This window comes from Equus caballus, chromosome 2 (genome assembly GCF_041296265.1).
Source record: "Equus caballus isolate H_3958 breed thoroughbred chromosome 2, TB-T2T, whole genome shotgun sequence".
Lineage (NCBI taxonomy): Eukaryota > Metazoa > Chordata > Mammalia > Perissodactyla > Equidae > Equus > Equus caballus.
The window spans coordinates 67,235,414-67,259,950 of NC_091685.1; the positions used below are offsets into that span (position 1 = coordinate 67,235,414).

General features: G+C 34.7%; 1 protein-coding gene across 2 annotated transcripts in view; it reads left to right on the forward strand.

Annotated features, from left to right (window-relative positions):
* Positions 1 to 24,537, forward strand: part of GLRA3 (glycine receptor alpha 3) — a 184,456-nt gene that overhangs the window by 131,523 nt on the left and 28,396 nt on the right. For both annotated transcript variants that reach the window (XM_001498316.5, XM_014737750.3), the window contains exons 6-7: positions 7,953 to 8,090; positions 12,296 to 12,510. In XM_001498316.5, the coding sequence (XP_001498366.4) occupies positions 7,953 to 8,090; positions 12,296 to 12,510 (353 nt within the window). The remainder of the gene's footprint in view (positions 1 to 7,952; positions 8,091 to 12,295; positions 12,511 to 24,537) is intronic.

A 24,537-nucleotide genomic window follows, 5' to 3' on the forward strand; every position in this document is an offset into this window, starting at 1 on the left:
AAGTAGAATCTAGAAGTAAAATTGGTAAAACCAATAATAATGTATTTAAAACAATGATTAATAATAATATCTAACTTAAAAATGAAAAATCTAGAACAAGTGCTAAGTCAGAGTGGACATGAGGAAAAAAGAAGTAATCTAGGGTTCTCCTGGCAAATGAAGATGTATGATTAGCCTTCTTATAACCAAGTGGCTTCTTGACTAGCAGAAAGGGAGGAAAAGAAATCCTAAAAGATTGAACATTTTCTCCTAAGACTCTAAGCTCCCAGAAAGAGATTGTGTATCTTTCATTGGTCAATTTGAATTATTCTCTCTCCAATACGCCCCAATCAGATGGAATGGAGGTGTGATATTAAGGTACAAACAGTTATATAAACAATTGCCCCTTTATTTTTCACGTCTGGATATAGTAAATATTTGTTTTAACCCTGCTACACCTAAATAATTGTTACTCATCCCTTTGCTCATTCCTCTGGAAGACTTTATTGATTCTCCTTCTGCTCCCATCCTGCAGCTTAGTTTAGGGCCCCTTTTCTGTGTTCTCTGCTTATTTCTCTGTAAGACTCTTCACAATCTGTTAATCTGTTTTATGGTCAGCTACACTATATTTGACTTAAGCCAAGTCATTTTGTAGTTCCAGCACCTTACATAGGTACTTATAAAGAGTAGACAGTCAGTAATTGTTCATTAAATTAACAAATTAGTTTAATTAATTCTAGGGAAACATTTCAGTAATAAGATTTTTTCTTGTTTGTTGTATTTGAATGTTTTTATTGAAGATATTTTTTAAGACTTAATTTTTTAGAGTAGTTTTAGTTTCACAGCAAAATTGAGCAAAAAAGTACAGATTTCCCATACATCTCCCAGCCCCCACAAAAATGCACAGCCTTTCCTAGTATCAACACTCCATACCAGAGTGGTACATTTATTATAATCTGTGAACCTACATTAGAGTTCACTCTTGGTAGTGTACATTCTCCGAGTTTTGACAAATAAATAATAACATATATTCCATAGTAGTATCATACAGAATAGTTTCATTGCCCTAAATATCCTTTGTGCTTTGCCTATTCATTTCTCCCTTCCTCCTAAATCCCTGGCAATGATTGATATTTTTACTTCCTGCATAATTTTGCTTTTTCCAGAATGTCATATAGTTGTATCATACAGTATGTAGCATTTTCAGATTGGCTTCTTTCACGTAGTAATATGCATTTAAGATTCCTCCATGTCTTTTCACAGCTTGATCGTTTCTTTTTACTGCTGAGTAATATTCCATTGTCTGGATATACTACAGTTTATCCATTTACCTACTGAAGGCCATCTGGGTTGCTTCCAAGTTTTGGCAATTGTGAATAAAGCTGCTATAAATATTTGTGTGCATGCTTTTGTGTTGACATGTTTTCAACTCATTTGTGTGCATACCAAGCAGTGTGATTGTTAGATCATATGGTGAGAGTATGTTTAGTTTTGCAAGAAACCACCAAACTATCTTCCAAAGTGGCTGTATCATTTTTGCATTCCCACCAGCAATGAATGAGAGTTCTTGTTGCTCTAAGTCTTATTGGTATTTGGTGTTGTCAGTGTTCTGGATTTTGGCCATTCTAATAGGCATATATTGCTATCTTGTTTTAATTTGCAATTCCCCAATGACATATAAGAATTTTTTAAATGATTGTAAATTTATATCTCCTGACATCTTATAGACAAGACCCCGTTTTCTTATGCTTAAGTAGAGTTAAAACAAAAAGAACAACTTTATTATCTAATAACATGAGGGTGAAATGATAAATTGTAAATTTGCATGCTTTTTTCCAGAGGGCCAGAAAAGATCCCAAGGAAAAATTACAGGTTTTTTTCTCCTTTCAAATGTTACAAACTTCTACAGCATATTAATTGCATATCTATTTAACCCATATTTTTGCTTCAAATTAGGATTATTTAAATATATATCAGGAGTATATTTTTCTAATATGTTTGCATGCAAGAAATTGTATATCTTTTTTATTCTAAATAAATTCATTTCAAGCTCCCCATTTACCAAGGCCAATGAGAAGTCCAATATCATAAATTCTTCAGGACATCCTCTCCCTTATGGTCTTAAAAAAGAACGTCTGGATCTATGGGGGTCTTGAACTAAAGTCTATCAGGCTGTTACTGTTATGCTGCTCCTTTTCCTTATGGATATCAATGTCACTACCAAATGCTGAACATTGCTAGCATTTTGACAACGCCCACTCTGGATTAGCCCCAGAGACACCACTCAAGAAGTTCAGGCTCCAGAAGCCTTTTCTGCGTCTCTCAAGATTACCTCTAGATCTTATTTTCCAGCCTGACAGAAGTTCACACTGCTGTGGTCCATTTGATGTTCTCCTACCCTTACAGTTCTACATGCAATTAGTGTAATTTTTTTAATGCTTCTATGTATTTAGACCTTTTTCTAAACTTCATCTTTGATTTCTTTGACTAGTCTTTCTCTTTCTATAACAGTACCAAATGTTTCTTATTTTTTATAGTGCATTTTAATGAGATAAATTTGTAAGACTATATTAGATTATATCATAAAATCAGAGAGCTGGCAAAGGCTTTGGAGCTCATCTGTTTTAACTGATACAATGACTGTCTCTTGTAACATTCCTGACAAATGATTTCCCAGCTTCTACTTGAGGAAAACTTAGTACCTTACCAATTCCGCAGTCACACAATTCTTTTAGAACATTCTTACACTTAACTGAAAGGTGCCTTCTTGGATTCCCTGTTTTGTTTGTTGCTTTTCTGCTTTCACCTTTCTCTTTCCAAGGTATTCTCTAAGATTCTTCCTAAAACTTTTGTCTTCCTCTATATATTATCTCTCTTGATAATCTCAGATATTCAATAATTTTAATATCATCTGTAGATGGATGACTCTCAAACCTTTATCTTCAATCCTGATCTCACTTTCAGTGTATAGGTCCATGGTTTCATCAATTTTCAAAATATGAGTCAATGTTCAGACTTGTTAGCATCAACACCTGCATCTCCTGCTAGAATCTTAAACCCAGTGCCAAAATAAGCTCATCAGATACAAAAACAAACACACACACACACACACATACGCATCTTCCTCGTTTCCCCTTCTCTATTTCTAATTTAAATATTCAAGCACCTGCTATATGCCACATATTTTAGGTACTGGAAAATATTATGAAGTTTAGGTTCTAGGAGGCTAGGTAGAAAATAAACAAAATAAAAACTTGATGAATATATAGCATGTCAGATAAAGATAAGTTCTACAGAAAAAAATAAACAGGAAGGGCCCACTGTAGGCTGATTGGAGGGAAAGTATTTTTTAAGATGGTCAGAGAAGGCTACTATAATGACATGACATATCAGCAAAACCTGTGGCATAGCTACCTGTCAGTGTCTTAGACTTGAAACTTTGAAAGTTTACTTATTTCCCCTTAAAGACATATTTAACTAATTTCCTATTTTGACAAAATGATCTACTGGAATATTACCTCTGACTGACATTCCTGATGGACCATTGCAAAAGAATGAGAGCTCCTTTTCTTTGCCTTTTCAAGAAAGCAAATAAACCTTTTTTTAAAAAAATTAATTTATTTTATTGTGGCAAGAACACTTAGCATGAGATCTACACTCTTAACAAATGTAAGTATACAATACATTATTGGTGACTCTAAGTACAGTGTCGTACAGCAGATCTCTAGAGCTTATTCATCTTGTTTGACTAAAACTTTGTGCCTAGTGATTAGTGCTTCTCCAAGTCCCTGGCAACCACTATTCCATTGTTTGATTCTATGAATTTGACTATTTTAGATCCCTCATATATTGAAATCACACAGTATTTGTCTTTCTTTGGTTTATTTCACTTAGTATAATGTCCTCAAGTTTCATCCAGGTTGTTACCCACTTCTGGATATTTATTCAAAAGAATTGCAATCAGAATCTCGAAGAAATATTAGCACTTCTCTGTTCATTGTAGTACTGTTTACAATAGCCAAGATGTGGAAACAACATTGACAGAAGAATGGATAAATAAAATGTGGTATGAACATACAATGGAATAATATTGAGTCTTAAAAAAGAAAGAAATTCTGTAATATGCAAAAAAATCCCCTTTAGTTTATGAAGGTGGTAGTTCCTTCAAGTATAGTTGCAATGTGAAATTAGAAACCATATCAACAAATTCTTCAAACTCTTATAAATTAAAATCCATTTGTCTAATTTGTACTTTGAATGGATCTTTTACCTTTACATGATTTTAACATCATGCTTTGGTCATTTGGAAAATATTAGCATAATGAGTTATTCAGATCTTCCAAACATTGACGTGTGTCATTGCACAATATTGAAAGGTCACATTTGTTAATATCACCATTGAGCTAATCAAAAAATCTTTAAGTATTGGGAAAACAATTTTTCCAAAATTGTAATGTTGATTTGTTAGCTCAAAATCTATCATTGACAACAAATACTGTCAGTTGTTTCCCTTGACATGATAGGTTCATTCACTTCATTTTAAAGAAAACAGTCTGCCATATACCTAATCATAGTAATCACAGTTTGCCAGTCATTTTTGTTTTTCAAGTAAAAATGGTATAGTGTTTCAAGAAAAACCAGCTGGTTTAATTTGCAAATCAATCACACCAGTGCTTTTCCTTAAAAGAATCATAATATTACGGGATGCAGCTGAAGTGCTTTATATGTATTCCCCATTTTAGCGCACAGAATGTTAAAAGGAAATTTATGTAAGGGTCAAAACTTAATAAAATTATAACTGTTACTGCTTCATCAAGGATCAAGGATTTTCTTAAATAAAAGTGGCATTGTTTTTACTTTGAGTTATGGCTGTAGAGAAAACAATAACCACCAGCACAGTTTGGTGCCACTGCCTTTAACTATACTAAAGCACTAAAAGTTTTACCCATCATTTTGTTTCACCATCTGGGAAATCTCAACACAGTGAAAAAGGCAAATAATGTCTTATGATTATGAAAGCAGTTTAGACCTTATGAATCTCATGAAAGGATCCTATAGAGTAATGTTTCTAAAACACAATTTTTGTCACATCATTCCTCTACTCAAAAGATTCCAATTGCTTACCATTGCCCACAGGGAATTTAAAAAATCTAATTTTTCAAGCTGGAATTTAAGCTTTACACAATCTTTCATTAATTTATCTTTTCATTCTGTCTGATCCTTCATGCAAACTATCTCTAGACAAATGAAGTTATTGCTATTCCTATTATAAACCTTAGGAGTTTGTGGTTTCTTTCCACTAATTATACGATTTTCTTTGCCTGAATACCTTACCTTCTCTCACATTTCTTATATGCAAGTCCTGCCTTTTTTTAAGGTCCAACTCAAATGAGGCCTAGGTGGATATCATAGATCCCTCTTCTGAATGCACATAGCACTTTATACTTTTCCCATGCCACTTATTTTCTACCCAGGAATAACACCTCACATTCCCTGAAGCCCAGAAGGATGACTTACACACAATCAGTGCTCAATATACACTTGTTGAAGAAAAGAGTGTTTGGTTGCATTGAGCCATTTGTTTACATGTTCCATTGCAACTACCATATGAGATTGCTGGCTGAAGTTAGGGTTAATGTCTTTGTTTCCTGAATGAAATATTTGTTTTGTGAAGCTAATTATGGTATAAGGCAATTCAACTCACAACCTTGATCTCATCAGCCAGTCTGTTCTTCTTAACATTCTCAGACTTGTATAAAGGTCTGCCAACAAAAAGCATAAGGATGCTAAAACACTTAGAACTGTGTAGAAGAGGACAGATTTTTTTGTTATGTTTGAAGTTTTATTGAGGCAAAATCATCATTTAGTTATTTTCCTTGAACATCCAGTAAGTTACTCAGAATAAAAGAATTGTCTCCTAAACATGCCATCTCACTATTTTCCTTCTGATTTCAAACTTAAATATTTTATGGACCATAACAAATTAACATAGCTCGATTATGAAATGCCCACACTAAATCAGTAAGTGTAGATGATTGAGAGCAAGCTAAATATGCTGCCTACAGATTGCATTAGAGACTACTAAAGTTTGTCTCTGAGGGAATTTGAGAGAGCTAGTTTCTTTTCACAGAAGATCCTAAGAAAAATTTAGAATGTAAAGACAAAATGAGGTTTTGGTTCATTTCTCCATTTATCTGTCTAAATTGGGACAAAATTTCACATATTTTGTCTTTAGTGATTACAAGTATGGAAGACTGGGGTACATGTGTCACCTGGAAGCAAATAAGAATTGGTACCTATTTCACTATCTTTTGATCCTCAAGAAATGTACATTTATTTTCTCTCTAGGTAAAATAGTATTTGTAATGGATATACCAAAGGACTTAGAAATAAAAGCGAAAGCCTTCTATTATCAGCAAATGAATCATTAATTTCATGGTTCAATGAAATATATTTCACCATAAGCAAGTCAAGCATAAGTCCTTGCTGTGCTAAGTCCAATAGTCCAGAGGATAGCCTTGTAGGTTCCCATATCTGTTCTGGAACCATAATTCAGATGTGCCCCCTTCAGTCTGGATGACTTTACAACTTTTACCAAATAGTGCTTCTCCATAATGAGCAATCCCACTGATGGGGTACTGCTGCAAAAACTTTGACAGAAGAATCCCAGACAGTCTAAGGAGATTCTGTAATCACTGATGCTCTTGCTACTACCACGCTATTGCCTGTGGCATGAGTGTTGCTAGGTATGCCCTAGGGTCAGGTGGGTGCGGTTGTGCCTTTGGCTTTAGTCACTATCACACTTAGACTAGAGTCAGCTATTTCAGAGAGGTTGTTTTCCAGGTATTGTGGGAAGGGGAAGGGTGACTGCTAGTTCCCTTCCCTATCCATGGCTCTGTTCAGCCTAACCTGCTCCTCACCAGCTGTTTCTAATCACTCATACAGCTTCTTCCCCAAAATGTAAACAGCTGGAGAATTTGGGACAGTTTCCCTTGTTTGCTGCTTCATGGACCTAGAGCTTCTAGAGCTTCTTTTATCTGACCACTTCACTTAGTGGTCAGTGCACTTGACTTAGTTCAGATGCCAGACCGTACTTCCTCCGTCTTTCTACCTCTGTGATAGTTGTGCATTGTAACAACAGTCTTCCCCTACTGGTTCCACTCGCTTTTGACTCCCTCTCTACAGCAGAGTTCAAGTGTGCGTTTCAACAGCTTTCACTCAGAGGGAAGAAAAGATTAAATTCTGCTTTTCTTAGATACCTTTCCTATAGAAATATGGAATTTTAATTTACTAAAAGATGCTGACTTATTACAAAATACACTAGTTTATTCCATCCTGAATTCACTGATTGTATGTGCAAGAGTTTTCTCCTCCAGAAGCTATTCCACGTGGATTTTCTTTGCACTCTGATTTTCCCTGAATAGCAGACATTTCTACCTAAAATATGATTTTATCCATTTTTGGACTTGGAACAAAGAAGCACATACTATAAACAGAACAGTTAATGATTAAATCAAGAAATCCATCAGCTCTGATACTTTCCCCTCACGGATGTTCTAGTTTAGATCATTATCTAACCAGTGATAATTTCAGTTTTTGTTGAGAGAGTCCTGAAAAATTTGAGAGACAGTGAGGGGAAATCTAATGGAGTTGAATTTGTTGAATTAATCCAGTAGCTGCCTATCCCAAAGAAAGGATGCATATGCTTGTCCTTTAAGGGTTCTACATGTTGTGTTATACTTATTATTAGCCTGCTACATTTTCTTATATTATTTGATAAATATGACATAGGAATAGACTTCAATAGACGTTTGTGAGATGAAATAGTGCAATGCATAGCTCAATCAATAGAATTAAGATAACATTGTTTGGTCTTCCTTTTCTATGTGAACTATACGAGTGGTTTTTAAAAATTATTTCATTTCTTTGAATGCCCTTTCATGCTGTAAATATATTTGTTATGTTTTGCCTAGTTGGGTACACAATGAATGACCTAAGTTTTGAATGGCAAGATGAGGCACCTGTACAAGTGGCAGAAGGACTCACTTTGCCCCAGTTTCTGTTGAAAGAAGAGAAAGATTTACGATACTGCACTAAACATTACAACACAGGTAGGGGTTGAGTATTCTTCATCACACTATGACTTGTGGTTTTATGATATTCAGATGTTTCTTAATTATGATGCTAGGTTAATTATTTTAACTATTTATAGATAAATGTTTTTGATGGTCATAGAGCAGAACATGGATTCATTTGAAACTACGGATGCTTTGACTCATTGCATATTGTTATGTAATTGATTTGCATGGGACTAAAGAAATGCTTGGTGTTCAATTATATTTGAATAATTTTTTTTCAAAAAGAGCCCATAGTTGCATAGTAATCACATTTCAAAAAAGTTCCTTTCGTTTCTGTGTGAGCAATAATATGCACTTTTGATCCTTCTTGGTCAGTAAACATTGTGTTTGCTAATAAAATTGCTTTTGTGTTTTTAGGGCTTCATTTGCCTAAATTTATTTTTTGGCCACTATTTCATGCATTTCAAGGTATTGTTATTTAAGCACCTACTACTCACACTTACACAGTAGTCTTTTGCCTTTGAGAATAGTTATCAGATATTGTTATCAACGCCAAGGACTGAAAGACTTAATGTGATGTTTGCACATGCCTGATACCTATTCACTTCTCTTCATTTGGCACGGGCTATTCCTGTAATATCTATTTTAACTGCCAAACCTATTCTTACAAATTCCGTTAAACTGACCACAGTTGAGAAATCGCTCCAATGTGGTTAGTGCATGGCCACCCACTAACATCAGCTGCTGCTCTTATCATTTCTTTACAGTTACTATGATGACTCTTGGGCCCAGCTTTTTCCAGAACTATTATCTGAACTTTCATTATACTATACGAGATCTCTAATCTCTTTTGCCTCCTTAGTCAATTCACAACATCTGGTGAAAAAGTAACTGCCACTTTCTTATCTCAAGAGTGAGGGTGGTATCTAATCTAGTAGGGAGTTCAAAGTTAACATCTCAACACAAAGATAAAGGGTGAGCAGGTCAATATCAGTGTTCTTGCTCAACTCTCTAGGGGTAGTTGCAACGACAAGCAACTTTTAGAGAAATGCTAAAAAGACTGTAAAGTTGGTTTAGGCTAGTGAATTAGTTTCCTAGGGCTGCTGTAACAAAGTACCACAACCTTGGTGGTGTCCTTTGCACATCTCTCCAAAACCCTCCTGTATCTCTCTCTCACTTATACTGTAAGCTGGCGCCAGTGGCTTGCTTTCTCATATATGACACACATTCCTGCATCAAGGCCTTTGCACTTGCTTTTCCTTCCGTCCATGAGCCTCTTTGCCCAAACTGTCCCAAACTTAATACTCTCACAGCCTTCGGCACTGCGCAAATACCAACTCCTCAAATGACTCTCCATAACAGGCGTATGTTAAACACCCAAATCCCCCCCTCCACTTCCTGCTTTCACTGTCTGAAATTGTATCTTTAATTTAAATATATCTTATGTATTATCTGTTTCCCTCATTACCATAAATTTGTAAAGCTAAAGATCTATTCTTTTTATTTCTATATTTCTGGGGTCTGCTGAAGTGCATAGGTGCTCAATAAATATTTATTGAGTAAAATAATAAAGAGTCACCTTGAACATGGAAAACTTGTCTGTACCTGTGAGGCTATTACAGCCTGCTCCCTGTGGCGGGAGGAGCAGATTTCCCTAAACAGGACAATTTTCCTTTAGGTCTATATCAGCAAGAACGCTTTTTTTCTTCCCAGCTTTATTGAGGTATAACTGACAAAATTGTAAGATAATTAAAGTGTCTAACACGATGATTTGATATACGTACGTCGTGAAAGGATTCCCCACATTAGGTTAACACATCCGTCACCTCACATATTTACCTTTTTATGTGTGTGTGAGAATATTTAAGTTCTACTCTCTTAACAAATTTCAGTTATATAATGCAGTGTTGTCAACTGTGGTCACTGTGTTACTCATCAGATTCTCAGAGTTTATTCATCTTATCATTGAATAATGCTTTTTAACAATTAAAAATATAATTTACTTACTACAGTTCAATACAGTTCAATGTTTTTTAGTATGTTTACAGAGTTATGCAACCATCATTATAATCTAATTTTGGGACGTTATCACCCGAAAATATAAACCCTATATTCATTAGCAGTCATCCCCAATCAACAGCCTTAGGCAGCCAGTAATCAACTTTATGTCTGTAGAGATTTGTATTCTCTGGATGTTTCATGTCAATGGAATCACGCATGTTCTTTGTGACTGGCTTCTTTCACTTAGCATAATGTTTTTGGGGTTCATCTCTGTGGCAGCATGTTTCAATACTTCATTTCTTTTAATTGCTGAATAGTTATTTATATGGATATACCATATGTTGTTTATTCATTCACCAGTTGATAGACATTTGGGATATTTCCAACTTTTGGATATGAATAAGCCTGCTATGAACACTCATACATGAGTTTTTGTGTGGATTTATGTCATATCTCTTGGGTGTATCTTTAGTAGTAGAAAGCTGGATCATATGGTAAATCTATGTTTAACATTTTAAAGAACTGCCAAACTGTTTTTCAAAGTGATTGCACATTTTACAATCCCTCAAGCAATGAATGAGGATTCTAGTTTCTCCACATCCTAGCTGTCTTTGTTATTATAGCCATTCCAGTGGATATGAAGTGGTATCTCATTATGGTTTTGATTTGCATTTCCCTAACAACTAATGATGAGCATCTTTTCATGTGCTTATTGACATTTGGGTATCCTTTTTGGAAAAAGATGTTTATTCAGTTCATTTGCCTATTTTCTAACTGGGTTGTCCTTTTGTTATTGACTTGCATGTACTTTCTCTCAGTTGATGGGTTGTATTTTCGTTTTTCTAACTGTATCATTTGACAAGCAAAGCTTTTAATTTTGAGGAAGTCAAATTTATCATTTTTTCTTTTATTGCTTGTGATTTTGGTATTGTATTTAAGAAATCATTGCCTAATCCAAGGTTACAAAGATTTACTCCTATGTTTTCTCCTAAGAATTATATAGTTTTAGCCCTTACATTTAGATCTGTGATCCATTTTGAGTATAGTATAAGATAGGGATAGAAATTCATTCTTTTGCACGTGAAAACAAAGTTCTCCCCAAACCATTTGTTGAAGAGACCATTCTGACCCTGTTGAATAGTCTTAGCCCTTTGTTGAAAATCAATTGCCCATAAATGATCATTTCCCGGTTTTCAGTTCTATTCCATTGATCCGTATATCTATACTTATGACAGTACTACACTTTGTGATTGGTGTAGATTTGTAGCAAGTCTTAAAACTTGGAAGTGTGTGTTCACTAAATTTGTTTTTTTCCCCCCAAGACTATTTTGGCTATTCTAGGTCCCTGGCATTTCCATGCTAATTTTAGGATCAACTTGTCAATTTCTACATAAAAGCCAGTTGGAATTTTGATAGAGATTGCAATGAATCTGTAGATCAATATGGGAAGGATTGCAATCATAACCATATTAAGTCTTCTGATTAATGACTATGAAGTGACTTTTCATTTATTTCTATCTTCTTTAATTTTATTAACTGTTTTGTATTTTTTAGTGTAAAAGTCTTGCGCTTCTTTTATTAAATTTATTTCTAAATATTTTATTCTACTTGGTTTATTGCAAATGGAATTGTTTTCTCAATTTAACTTTTGTATTATTTATTGTTTGTGTATAGAAACACAATTGATTTTTGTATACCAACAGTGTACCTGTAACCTTGCTGAACTCATCAATTTAAGTAGATTTTTAGTGAATTCTTAAGGGTTTTCTATATACAAGGTAATGTCTTCTGCTTATAGAGAGAGTTTCGCTACTTCCTTTTCAATTCTAAACGACTTTTATTTAATTGTTTGCCTAATTCTCCTGGCTAGAATCTCTCAGTATAAGTTTTAATAGAAGTGGCAAGAGGAGACATTCATGCAAGCAGACAAGAATAAAGTGAAATAATAGGCTTTTAAGTACTTCAACAAGTATGAAGTGTTAACCAAATGTGAAGTAATAAGATTACACACTGTTTTCTGAAACAGTGCAGTCTTATATTACCGTGCTTCTAGATCCTAGCAGGAAAATATGAAAAAATATTTTTTAGAAACCAATTTGCATACATGATTTAGGATCTCATTTAGTTGTAATTGAAAATTTTAGGACAAAATTATTATGAAAACAAAATTGTGACATTTGATGCCATAACAAAGACCTGTTTTTACCAATTACTGCATTTATTTTGCGATCAATTAGGAAAGTTTACATGTATAGAAGTGCGATTCCATCTTGAGCGACAAATGGGATACTATCTGATCCAGATGTACATTCCTAGCCTCCTGATCGTTATTCTGTCCTGGGTTTCATTCTGGATCAATATGGATGCTGCTCCAGCCAGAGTAGCTTTGGGAATAACGACTGTGCTGACCATGACCACACAGAGTTCAGGATCACGAGCTTCCTTGCCAAAGGTAAGTGCACTAAATGTATATGTACACATATTTGCACAACTATTTATTTATATATATATAATAATTATCATTCCCAATTTTTGCCAGATTTTTCCAATAGTATTTATTATTCATTACTGATTTTTGAAGTAATATATGATCAAGGCAGAAAACTTGTAAAACTTAGAAATAGATGAAGGAAAATAACTCTACAAACAAATAATGTCTTTTATTTGCAGTTTGTGTTATGACCCTCAATTATTTAAACATCAATAATATACTACAGAATTTTTTATTTATAGATTTTTAAACATTTAGGAATATATCAAACATGTATGTACATTGAATCTATATGGTAACTTTAAATGGCATCTCAAAATTCCATTGTATGGATGTGCCATAATAATTTACTTACTATTAGGACTAACACATTAGTGAATATTTATGTAATGAACGTTATGTACATGAATATATGCATGTGTATATACACATACATGCACAGATATATATAGCGGTACATATATTTTGCATTATTTTCTCAGTATAAATTCTTAGACCTGGAATTGCTGCACTGATAGCTGTACATACTACTGATATATATTGCCCATTTCTCTCCAAAGAGATTTATAGCAATTATACTCCCAGAAATATTGCATGAGAGTGCCCACGGTTCTGCACCCTGGGCCAAATATAGTATTTATTATTTGTTTGTTTTCCTCTAACTTTTAATTAGCCATAGGTCAATAAAAAGGAGACATCTCACACCATGATTTTAGTCCATGCTGAGCTGTCAGAATTAAACTAAAACTGTTCCCTCTAAGAGGTTTGTAAAAACTCAATATTTTTCTTCACAAGACTTAAAGAAAATTATTTTCTTCTCCTAAATGACTTCTAAGAAAGAAATTTCTGCTATCTAAATTAAATAATCCTGTCTAGCTTCCAACAAGCTTCACTATTATTTTCATTACAATGATATTCTTCAATGTAATAAAATTGAATTAACTTTTCTTGTACATTTGATGCTATGTACCTGCCATGCCAAGTAAATTATAAATCTGCTGTCATGGTTCCCTTAACTTTTACTATGAACTTCATTCTGTAATTCAATTTATTAGATTAAAATGTCTAAATTAAAAGTTGATGACAGGACATTTTATTATTAAAAATGTTACTTAATATAGGAAGAACTTGGTATTTAACAGTGCTTACTCTGTCTTGCTAAGATTTAATGGTTGTCTTTCAAAATAAGGTTTACTTTTATTAACATTTAATTGTATTTTCAAAATGAGCCATATCAACTAGTGTTTTATAAAATATTGTGCAAGTAAAAATAATAAATCTGCTTATAAGGTTAGACTAATAAGTCTAAATGCTTATTTATACCTGTACAGATGTCTCAAGAGCTCTGAGTAACAGTTGAGTTCCCATAGTCAATTTGTAAAGGAAATTGTCAGTTACTTATTGATTTTTTTCCATTGAGCATTCAGTTATTTATTAAACAAACAAGGGGGTACAAAATGTTTATATTCCTTGTTTTTTTAATTTAAATTTTTTTATTAACATACAGCATTATATTAGTTTCAGGTGTACAACAAAGTGATTCAATATTTTAATATGTTATGAAATTATCACCACAATATATCTAGTTACCATCTGCCACCATACAAAGTTATCACAGTATGATTGACTGTATTGCATATACTGTACATTGCATCCTTGTAAGTTTTTGTTTTATGACTAGAAGTTTGTATCTCTTAATCTCCTTCACCTATTTCGCCCATCCCACCACCCCCTCCCTTCTAGCAACCACCAGTTTGTTCTCTGTATTTGTGAATTTCTCTTTTGTTTTCTTTGCTCACTTGTCCTGTTTTCTTAGATTCCACATATAAGTGAAATTATATGGTATTTGTCTTTGTCAGATTTATTTCTCATAGTGTAATACTCTCTAGGTCCATCCACATTGTCTCAAATGGCAAGACTTCATTGTTCTATAGGTGACGAATATTCCTTTATATATATATATATACCACATCTTTATTCATTCATCTATCAATGGACGCTTAGGTTGCTTCCATATCATTCTGGTTTTGATTTGCATTTCCCTGATTATTAGTGATATTAAACATCTTTTCATATGTCTGTTGGCAATTCGTATGCCTTCTTTGGAAAAATGTCTATTCATGTCCTCTGCCACTTTTTAATTGGATTGTTTGTGGTTTTGATAATGAGTTGTATGAATTCTTTATATATTTTGGATACTAACCCCTTATCAAATATAGCACTTACAAATATCTTCTCCACCAATACATTAAAAGGATTGTACACCATGATCAAGTGAGATTTATTCCAGGGATGCAAGGATAGTTCAACATCTGCAAATCAATCAGTGTGATGCACCACATTAAAAAAAGGACAATGATCATCTCAATATATGCAGAAAAGTGTCTGAGAAAATTCAATATCCATTTATGATAAAAACTCTTGACAAAGTGGGTATAAAAGAAATGTACCTCAACATAATAAAGCCCATATATGACAAACCCACAGTTAACATCGTACTCAATGGTGAAAAGCTGAAAACTTTTCCTCTAAGATCAAGAAAGAGACAAAGATGCCCACTCTTGCCACTTTTACTCAACATAGTATTTGAAGACCTAGCCACATCAATCAGACAAGAAAAATAAAAGGCATCCAAATTGGAAAAGAAAAAGTGAAACTATCACTATATGCAGATGACATGATACTATATACAGAAAACCATGAAGACTTCATCAAAAAAATATTGGAACTAATAAATGAATTCAGTAAAGTTTCAGGGATATGAAATTAATATACAGAAATCTGTTACATTTGTATACACTAATAACAAACTGTCAGAAAGAGAAATTAAGAAACCAATCCCGTTTACAACTGCATCACAAAGAATAAAATACCTAGGAATTAACTTAACCAAGGAGGTGAAAGACCTGTACTCTGAAAGCTATAAGACACTGGTGAAAGAAATTGAAGATGACACAAATAAATGGAAAGATATACTGTGCTCATGGATTAGAAGAATTCATATTGTTAAAATGTCCATACCACTCAAAGTAATCTACAGATTCAATGCAATTTTCACAGAACTAAAACAAATAATCTTAAAATTTTTATGGAAACACAAAAGACTCTGAACAGCCAAAGCAATCTTGAGAAAGAAGAATGATGCTGGAGGTATCACACTCCCTGATTCCAAACTATATGACAAAGCTATAGTATTCAAAACAGTATGGCATTGACACAAAAACAGACAGATAGATCAATGGAACAGAATAGAGAGCCCAGAAATAAACCCACACAAATATGGTGACTTAATCTATAACAAAGGAGGCAAGAATATACAATGGGGAAAAGACAGTCTCTTCAATAAATAGTGTTGGGAAAATTGGACAGCTGCACAGAAAAAAATGAAAGTAGATCACGTTCTTACAACATATACAAAAATGAACTAAAAAATGAATTAAAGACTTAAATGTGAGACTTGAAACAATAAAACCTCTAGAAGAAAACATAGGCAGTAAATTCTTTGACATTGGTCTTAGCAATATTTTTTGGATGTGTCTCCTCAGGCAAGGAGAACAAAAGCAAAAATGAACAAATGGGACTAGATTAAACTAAAAACCTTCTACATAACAAAGAAAATCATCAACAAAACAAAAAGGCAACGTACTGAATGGGAGAAGATATTTGTTCATTGATTTTCCTCATGAGCTAAACAGAAGTGAAATCTCATTCACTCTCTAAGCTGTCAACCAGAAAGAAGAGTTCAAAATGCTCCATTTCAGGATGCCACAGCTTCTGTGAGGCACAGCACAAAGGCATTTAGATGCAGCGATTAAGGCAGAATTGGGAGAACGTGGAGATCTGAATGTAGGAAGCAGAAAAAAGAAAGCAATAAATTAAAAATGAGAATAGGGACATAAGTTATTTTTTAAAAGGAAAGAAAGGTCTGGGATGACTTCATACTTTTTTTCAGGAAATAGGAAAGATTTTTTAAAAGGCATTAATTTCACCATGATTTCAAGGAAGAAATGAATTTTCAGTCATGAGTTCAATTATACACGTAAATGTATACAAAACCTCTGCATCTCTCAGATTGTAGAGACAATGACCACTGGAGATGTGATAGATTTGATTCTGACCCGCAAAAAGGAATTGATTAGTAAAGTGGGATCTTTTTCTCTTTTTTTTTGTAAGGAAGATTGGCCATCAGCTAACATCTGTGCCAATCTTCTTCTATTTCATGTGGGATGCTGCCACAGAGTGACTTGACGAGCAGCGCTAGGTCCAGGGCCAGGATCCGAAACTGTGAACCCTGGGCCATTGAAGCAGAGTACGCAAACTTAACCACTAGACCACTGGGCCAATCCCAGCAAAGTGATATCTTAAGACAAGGTGACTGTATCATCTTAGGCTTTGTGATAGTAAAGCAATGGGAAGTTGAGCATATTCCATTATGCACAGTAGAATTCAGGAAGGCAAATGCTGAAGTCGTAGGATAAACAATAAGAATTAACCTATTGGATGAGATCATTCAAAAGAGTAGAAAATCTCTTGAAAAATGCAATTCTAATTCTGTGATTTTGGGGGGCTAGAAAGAAGCAGCAAGGGCTCACACTTGCATTTAGGAACAGACGCCTGAAACCATGCACCTTAAGATCTGCTATTCTCATCCTCACAAAAGAACCCTGAGATGCTTGAAAGTCTTGGCACTGAAACATTCACCATTCTCCTGTTGGTAAAATCTAAGAAGTATGAAAGCAAAAATTCAGGAGAGCAATAAGATTATCAGACATGGGAGGGAGAAACAATAAATCATTAATTTATGATAATTGCAGAGTGTTTTGTCCAGACTCTGTCCAAGGACATCTTTTGTAGGATAAAAAGGAGCTTGGAAATCAGCAATTAAGACTCAGGGTAAAAAGTCTCAAAGAATATCCCTTAACTAGCACCTTGAGAAGTGAGCTGAGATTCCTCTCTGATATTTTCTGTTGCATTTGCCTCTACAGTGTCTTGATAAATCAAGCATGTCAGAGCTCAAAGCAGAAAGAGTCAGGCGATTATTTCTTGGAACTTGGAGATATTTGACATTTCTGCAGTGCCTGCATCAGGAGGCCAGAAGAGGGTGACAACACATTCTATTGCCAGCAATTTTTCAAAGTTGTATAACTTTAGGAACACTTCCTAACACTGTGTGCTTGGAGGAGAATGAGTGAGAAAAAATGGCAGTGATCATGGAGCCATATCATGGAGAGTTTTATAGACTTTGCTAAGGATTAGTTTTATTTTGGGTGGATTTTGGAAGGATTTTAATAAGAGGAGTGATCACTCTTACTTCCATGTGAAGATCAGATAGAAGAGATACAAGTGGAAGCAGAGAACCTACCAGGGAAACTATTGTCCAGCGCAGATGATGGTCTGGCTGGCTTGGTAGCAGCAGAGGTGGAAAGTAGCAGATGGATTAAGAAAGAGGTAGATGTTTTGGGGAATAATGTGTTTGGAGGTGAAATAGACAGGATTTGCTTACGAACTGGACGTTGAGGATTACAGGAAAGGCAGGAGTCAAGGGTGGCATTAGAGTGAGAAACTGGGCAAGTAGTGGTGACAGTTACTCACGGGGGAGTTTGAGAGAGATAACTGATCTGTGGTTGAGTGAGTTAACTTTGAGATGTTTATAAGACAACCATGTGGAACTGTGAAAAAGTCAGAACTTCCAAAGTTCTGACCAGGGACACCTAAGCCTCAGACTTCAGAGAGTAAACTATAGATGGATAGGGAAGCAGACCAGAGATGAGTTTTCTAAGAATAACAGAAAGACCGAAAAGAAGGCAAAAGAAGATGTATTTGTGGCCGCCTCTCCTCTTCCTACTGGAAAAAGACATAAGTATTCAAAGCCTCCTCTGTCTTTTCCTCCTCCAGGACCATCTCTCCCCTATACACAGACTAGGTTAGACAGTTTAGTTAAGGGCAAGACCCACTCACCCTAAATCTTTTCTCCCAAACTCTTTGAGATCACATTTTGTGATTTTTTTTTTTACAGGTGGAAAAGCAATCCTTCTTGGGAGAATTAGGTTTTAACAGGGGTAAAAGAGAGGATAATAATAGTCGTCCAATTATTTTTGAGTATATATTTGATTTGCATTAATACCTAATTAAGATCTTGGCACCAAGGGAATTATATTTTTTATTAAGTCTGGAATGGGTAGGAATAGAGAAAATCAGTAGAAGGGACAAAATGAAATTTTAATTTGGAAACTACAGGTTCTAGAAAGAATCCACATTAGGGAACTCTGGGAATACATTGGATATACAGCAATATTACATACACCTTGCCCTTTCTTTTCCACTTCTAAAGATTAATCATTCCCTGTTAGAGACCTACTCCCCTCCTTTTTTTTTAGTTCTGTTTCATAAGGACAAGCTTTGGTGCATGTTTTCTGTTTTGTATCACCTGCAGACGTACACAAGCATCACCATGTACACACTGGTTTACCTTTTAAAAAATGAGCTTCAAAACTATTATCACATCAGAGACCTTTGCACTTAGCATGTTAAACAGACATGCATGCGCACACACACACACATTCACCCAGCCAGAAATAAACTTGGCAGAAGTGAGGGAACCTCTCTGGATTCCAAATTCATTAAAACCCTAGCTCTTAACACAATATATCGGGAGATTCATGGGGCTGTAAGGACTGTTTGAATGCAGTTGGGTTGCAATTATTCTGTATAACAATCCCTGAATCTCAGTGGTTTACCACATTTGTTCTTACTCAGAGGCCTTTGAGTTGCCTCTGCTTCTTCTGGGCTTACCAGAGATTGGCTGATGTAGGTTGGGCTTGGATCTAGGCTGCAGAGTCGGTCCAGGTCTGTTGCCTGTGTCTCCCCACTTTGTGACTACAGCTACCGGTAGCATGCTCTTTCCATGGGTAGTGCAGGAAAGCAAGAAGGCGAGCAGAAACATGCAAAGTTTTTGCCCAGAACTGGCACACAGTCACTTCTGTTCTCATTGCATAGGTCATGCTAGTCTCCTAGCCAAACCCAAAGTCAAGGATGGGTAGGGAGTATACTCCACCCACAGGAAAGCCTTGGAGAAAAAGGAGGAAAAAAGGGATTGTCAACAAATAATCTTATCTACTTCAGAGACAAGGATTTGCTAAAACTTTCTGTCTTCTTTCTTAGACTGGTCTCTGCCATATTAGTACATATTAAAGAAAACAGGAGGGGAAGAAAGGATAAAGAGAGGAAAGAAGGAGAAATCCTTGGAAGATTCTATGTGGATTTCTCTCACTCTGCCCCCACCACTATGGCCATCTCATTTAGAACAGAGCTACTAATCATTAAAAAGTAAGAAATATTTGAAATGTCAAAGGTGGATAATCAATGAAATATTTCACAATAGCTCGGAAGCCTATAGCCTATGAAAATTGCAAATCCTGCACTAAAAGCTGTTTATCCTAAACAATTTCCTCTCATTTTTTCCCTCATTTATTTGTCTGTGAAACCCACCAGAAGTAGCTTTCTGGGAGAACAAATTGTCTTTTATGTATTTCTGTCCTCAGAGCCTAAATCACTACATAATATGTATCTATTGAGTAAATAGTATGCTCATATTTAAAGACAATGTGAGCTTTTAAACATTTACTTAGTACATAGTCTTAACTTGAAAAACAAGAGTATGTCATTTTTTTTACCTCTGCCTAAAGAGAATGTAAAAACTCAATTGAATTACTCTACTTAGGCAGAACCATATTTTTCCTCTGAGAATCACCAAACTAATGAAAAAGTATTTAAATATAGTGTATATATATATATATATATATATATATATATATATATATATACACCGTATAGTATAATAAAAATAGTGGTTCTTAGAAAATATAACAAAGATAGCTTTCTTATCAAGTTTTTATTCTTCATAAAGACACCAACTGTAGAAGTGGTTACAACTATTAGAAATAAAAATTGAACTGTATGTTTTTATTTAGATACCATGATTATGTGGGCACACAAAGATCTATGTGGCATTACACTAAAAACACAAGGAATAGAAAGAAAAATGAAGGATTTGCATTCATTGTCATGTTCTCATCTAATTAATTCTCATTCTTCTCAAAAAATATGTTTTCATTCTTCTTTAAAACACAGCTTGAAGTTTTAAAAGATAATAAGTTGTAAATGTTAGCAGTAATGTAAATGAGGGAAAGAGGATTATATAATAATCAGGTTTTTCTATTAATATAGCAATTAATAATTATTACTATCAGTAATGTTTTGGTCCTCACCATTTAAATAGAAGATTTTAGTGTCTATTCAAGATACAGTTAACTCGAATTACTTTAATAAAGTTCAGTACAAATATAATGCAAGTGGGTTCATTTTTACTTTATTAATGTGACAATATATTTAACAAGCAAATTTAACTTTATAGTACAATATGTGACATGAGAAATATATTTAATTTAGTCTTAAAAAATTTCATTGAACATACAAATAATTTGGTTCCATATTACATTCTCTTAGGGAAAAGAGAGAAAAAAAGGCACAAAAAGAAAACAATTATTTATTCATACCCTTTTTATTAAAAATCACAAGATGTAATGCATGTGAATGTCATCCAATTTTATTAGTCATTTATCTAATATCTGTAAATAGAAAATACCTAAACATAGGTAGGCCCTATAATAAGAACAATAGAAATTGATAAATATCTCTGGTTCTACATTTGATCTTAAAACGTACATTTACTAGACTTACTAGATCTTATTAAGCTGAAAATTAACAATTATCAAACATGTCCTTTCTAGTTGACATAGAGACAGCCACTGCATAAATTCTTAAGTCTGATGGCACAATTAGGAAAAAGCATATGATCAAATCACCAAGTGTAAAATTTTTTTGAAATGACATAATACAATGGCTTTGGCATCAAACTGAATTTAAAAACTAAAGATGTGTATGCAACTTTGAGACAATTCTATCTAAATAGTATCTTAAACTCCCTTTACCGCATTCACATATGTTGTAGAATCATTCCATAACCCTCTTGACTGACAAAAACAGACATAAACCTCCCCTTTCACCAGTGGAATAAAGAATTTGGTCCTAAAGTCAGTGTTGAAAAACACCTTTCAGGCTTTATCTGTCTTCATAATTCCTGTTTGAAGTTATAAATGAAGGTCTTAGACGTTAGGAAAAAAGGGTATAGGAAGGTATATGGTTACAAAAAAGATGATGTTGTAGAAATGCAAAATCTCCAGTATAAAACTGCAGAGGAGAGGAAGTCACAACCATAATTCAACTTTAACTGAGCAAGTCCAAAAAGCTAATATACTAAGAAATGCTGGTAGCCAACAGCGTGCACCTAAGAAGCATTTCCAATGACGTCTACATTTTACAGTTTCATATAAGTGTTTCGCATAACAGTCATGTCCTGTAGAAGAGACGATGGTAAAACTCCCATAACTGAAGGTGAAGTCAGAGGTAATGGATGACCTTTCAAAATCCCTTAGCCTTTCTGATTGCACGTTTCCTATCTAGTGATGGGAGGAATGGGTCAAGTTCATTCCTTTTGAAATAATGCAGCTCTGCTATCACGATTCTCTGTTAAATTTCATCTCTTACAATAAAAACCTTTATATGAAAAAGAAACATTGTGTTCAAAGCATCATTCATTTACTAAGAGTTATGGGGATGATAATCAGTATGAATGTGACATCAGTGGACTCTGCTGCTGTGACTTGCTCTCTAGGATGACCACTGTCAGAGCTCACAGAATCCCGTGCTGTGTGATTCACTGCTAGTGCCCCAAGAAAACAGTCCTCCAGAGAATTCCTTTCACTGTTTCAGTATGAGCTTCATCCCACTTCAACACCTGTTTCTAAAACATTGTTTATTCTTTTCCTTTGTTCTTATTCCATTCTCTCTCCAGCTTTAGGTCTAAAACGAAGCTCAAAATGATTTTGAGACTAATATTCCTTTTGCCTATAAACATTACAAAATGCAAAATTTTGTTCAGGTTTTACACTAGGGAGAAGTGTAGGGTTAAGTGTACTACAATTTGGATTCCGTAAAACCAAAGATTAGCAAATAGGCAATGTGATATTAAATAAATTCCCCAGAAAAAAGCCATGACACGAGCAGAAAACTTTTCAGCATATCTCAAAGAAAAAGTGTTTAGCTGTACGCTTGAGTCACATGCTTATTCTACAGCTAGAATTACTCATCACAGTTTGACAATTCTAAGGAACTGGGAGAATCTTGTAGGATTGACTCACTCAAGGCAAAACGAATCACTCTATTCAAAGGGCTATTTAAGCTATCAAAAGCCATACACTGTAATGTTTTGCTATGCCTTTTTCAAACAAAAAGCAAATTTGGATTGAGAAAAGAATTAACAAAATATTAACTCTCAAGTGGTTCCTGGAAAATTAACCATGTAGAGTGGGTACATGTCAATTTGCATGAGATTTTGTGATTCAAACTCCAGGTTCTGGTTTAATCAATTTCTTATTCTTAAAAGCTATGCTGCTTTTAAATGCATTATAAATTTCTATCTCTAGAAACTGTTGATTAATAGTAGTCTGGGTTATAATTTATAATTTAGTAAGTATAATTTATTATGATTTGGTAGTCTGGGTTACAATCTAATGAATATTTACTCATGAATGCACTGACATTTATGAGCTGTAGGATAGGACAGTATTGGTCCTGAGGCAATCCTTTTGACCACTTCTGTGAGGAGTAAGATAAGGGCATATATGTTGTCGGGCCTCTCAGGTATAGTATACAATGTCATACTTATAATATAATTCACCCAATGTACTTGTAAAAGAATGTAATCTAAAATTGTTGCTACTGAATAATCTTACCAAAAGCTAGCATAAAAATGAATTTATTTATGAAGGATTACCTGAGATATATGCAACCCATCTATTCCTCTGAATCGGAGAGTACAAAATCAAATGGCTTCAGAGGGCATATACATAAACAAAGGAACAAAGTAGTCTGGTATAATAATAAGGGCTGGGGATGAGTCCTATGGTTAACTGTTGAGGTACCTTCCAAAGTTAGAAGCATACTCTTTTCTTTTTTGAGACACTGTGCGGTGCAAGCAAACTCATTCCCATGCCTGAATTTGGCTTGCAGCCTTGCCTGTCTTTACTCTCTGCCATCTAGATAATCTATTTTCTGTCCTAGATTAAGATAGTGCTTCAGAGCACTACTTGGACTCTATTTCTTCTACCCCCTTTATGACTCATTTCAATGAACTGTGACCTGACACTATAGTTTGAGGAAATTTTGGGCTAAAGCTTAGGGGAGGTTTCTTTTTCTATGTCACACTCTAATGAATTACAGCTCCTTTCTATTAAGCAGTGAGTTTTGCTCTTTAACAAAGCTGCTCCCCTTTTCTGTTCAAGATATCATATAATGACCAGGTCATAATCCACACTTGTCCTCAATCCTGTACTCGTAGGGATCCTTGTTTTTGTTTCAGAAATACAAATAGTAGAAATTTCTCCACCCCACTCCCTTTGCCACTCATGTGGCCTTTTCTCCCTTTCAGGTACATGATGGGGTTGTACCTCTCACTTCTCTTGTTGTCAGGCTGACTGTGAGTAGTTCTGGCTAATGAGTTTTGAGTACAGTGACCTGTGCCATTTATGGCCTGGAGTATTTATTACCAAACATCAGTGCCCTGATTTTCCTCTGCTGTGGTCACTGCCAGTGTTCCAGATAGTGATTGCCCCATCAGCTGAGGTCACAGTGAGGATGACAATAACAACACTAGTCCTGAGTCACCATTCAGCTCAGAGTGGACCTAGAGTGTCGTTTGTTGTTTTAAGACAGCAAGATGTGGGGATTGTTTGTTACTGTATTATATCCTGGCTTGAATCCTCCTTATGCCCAATCCCTTGTATCTTTGGAAGGGTAGATGTAATGAAATCCACGCTTAGGCAAGCTCCTCGAACATGACTGCTTCCCAGAGCCCAGGGGACTTGATTC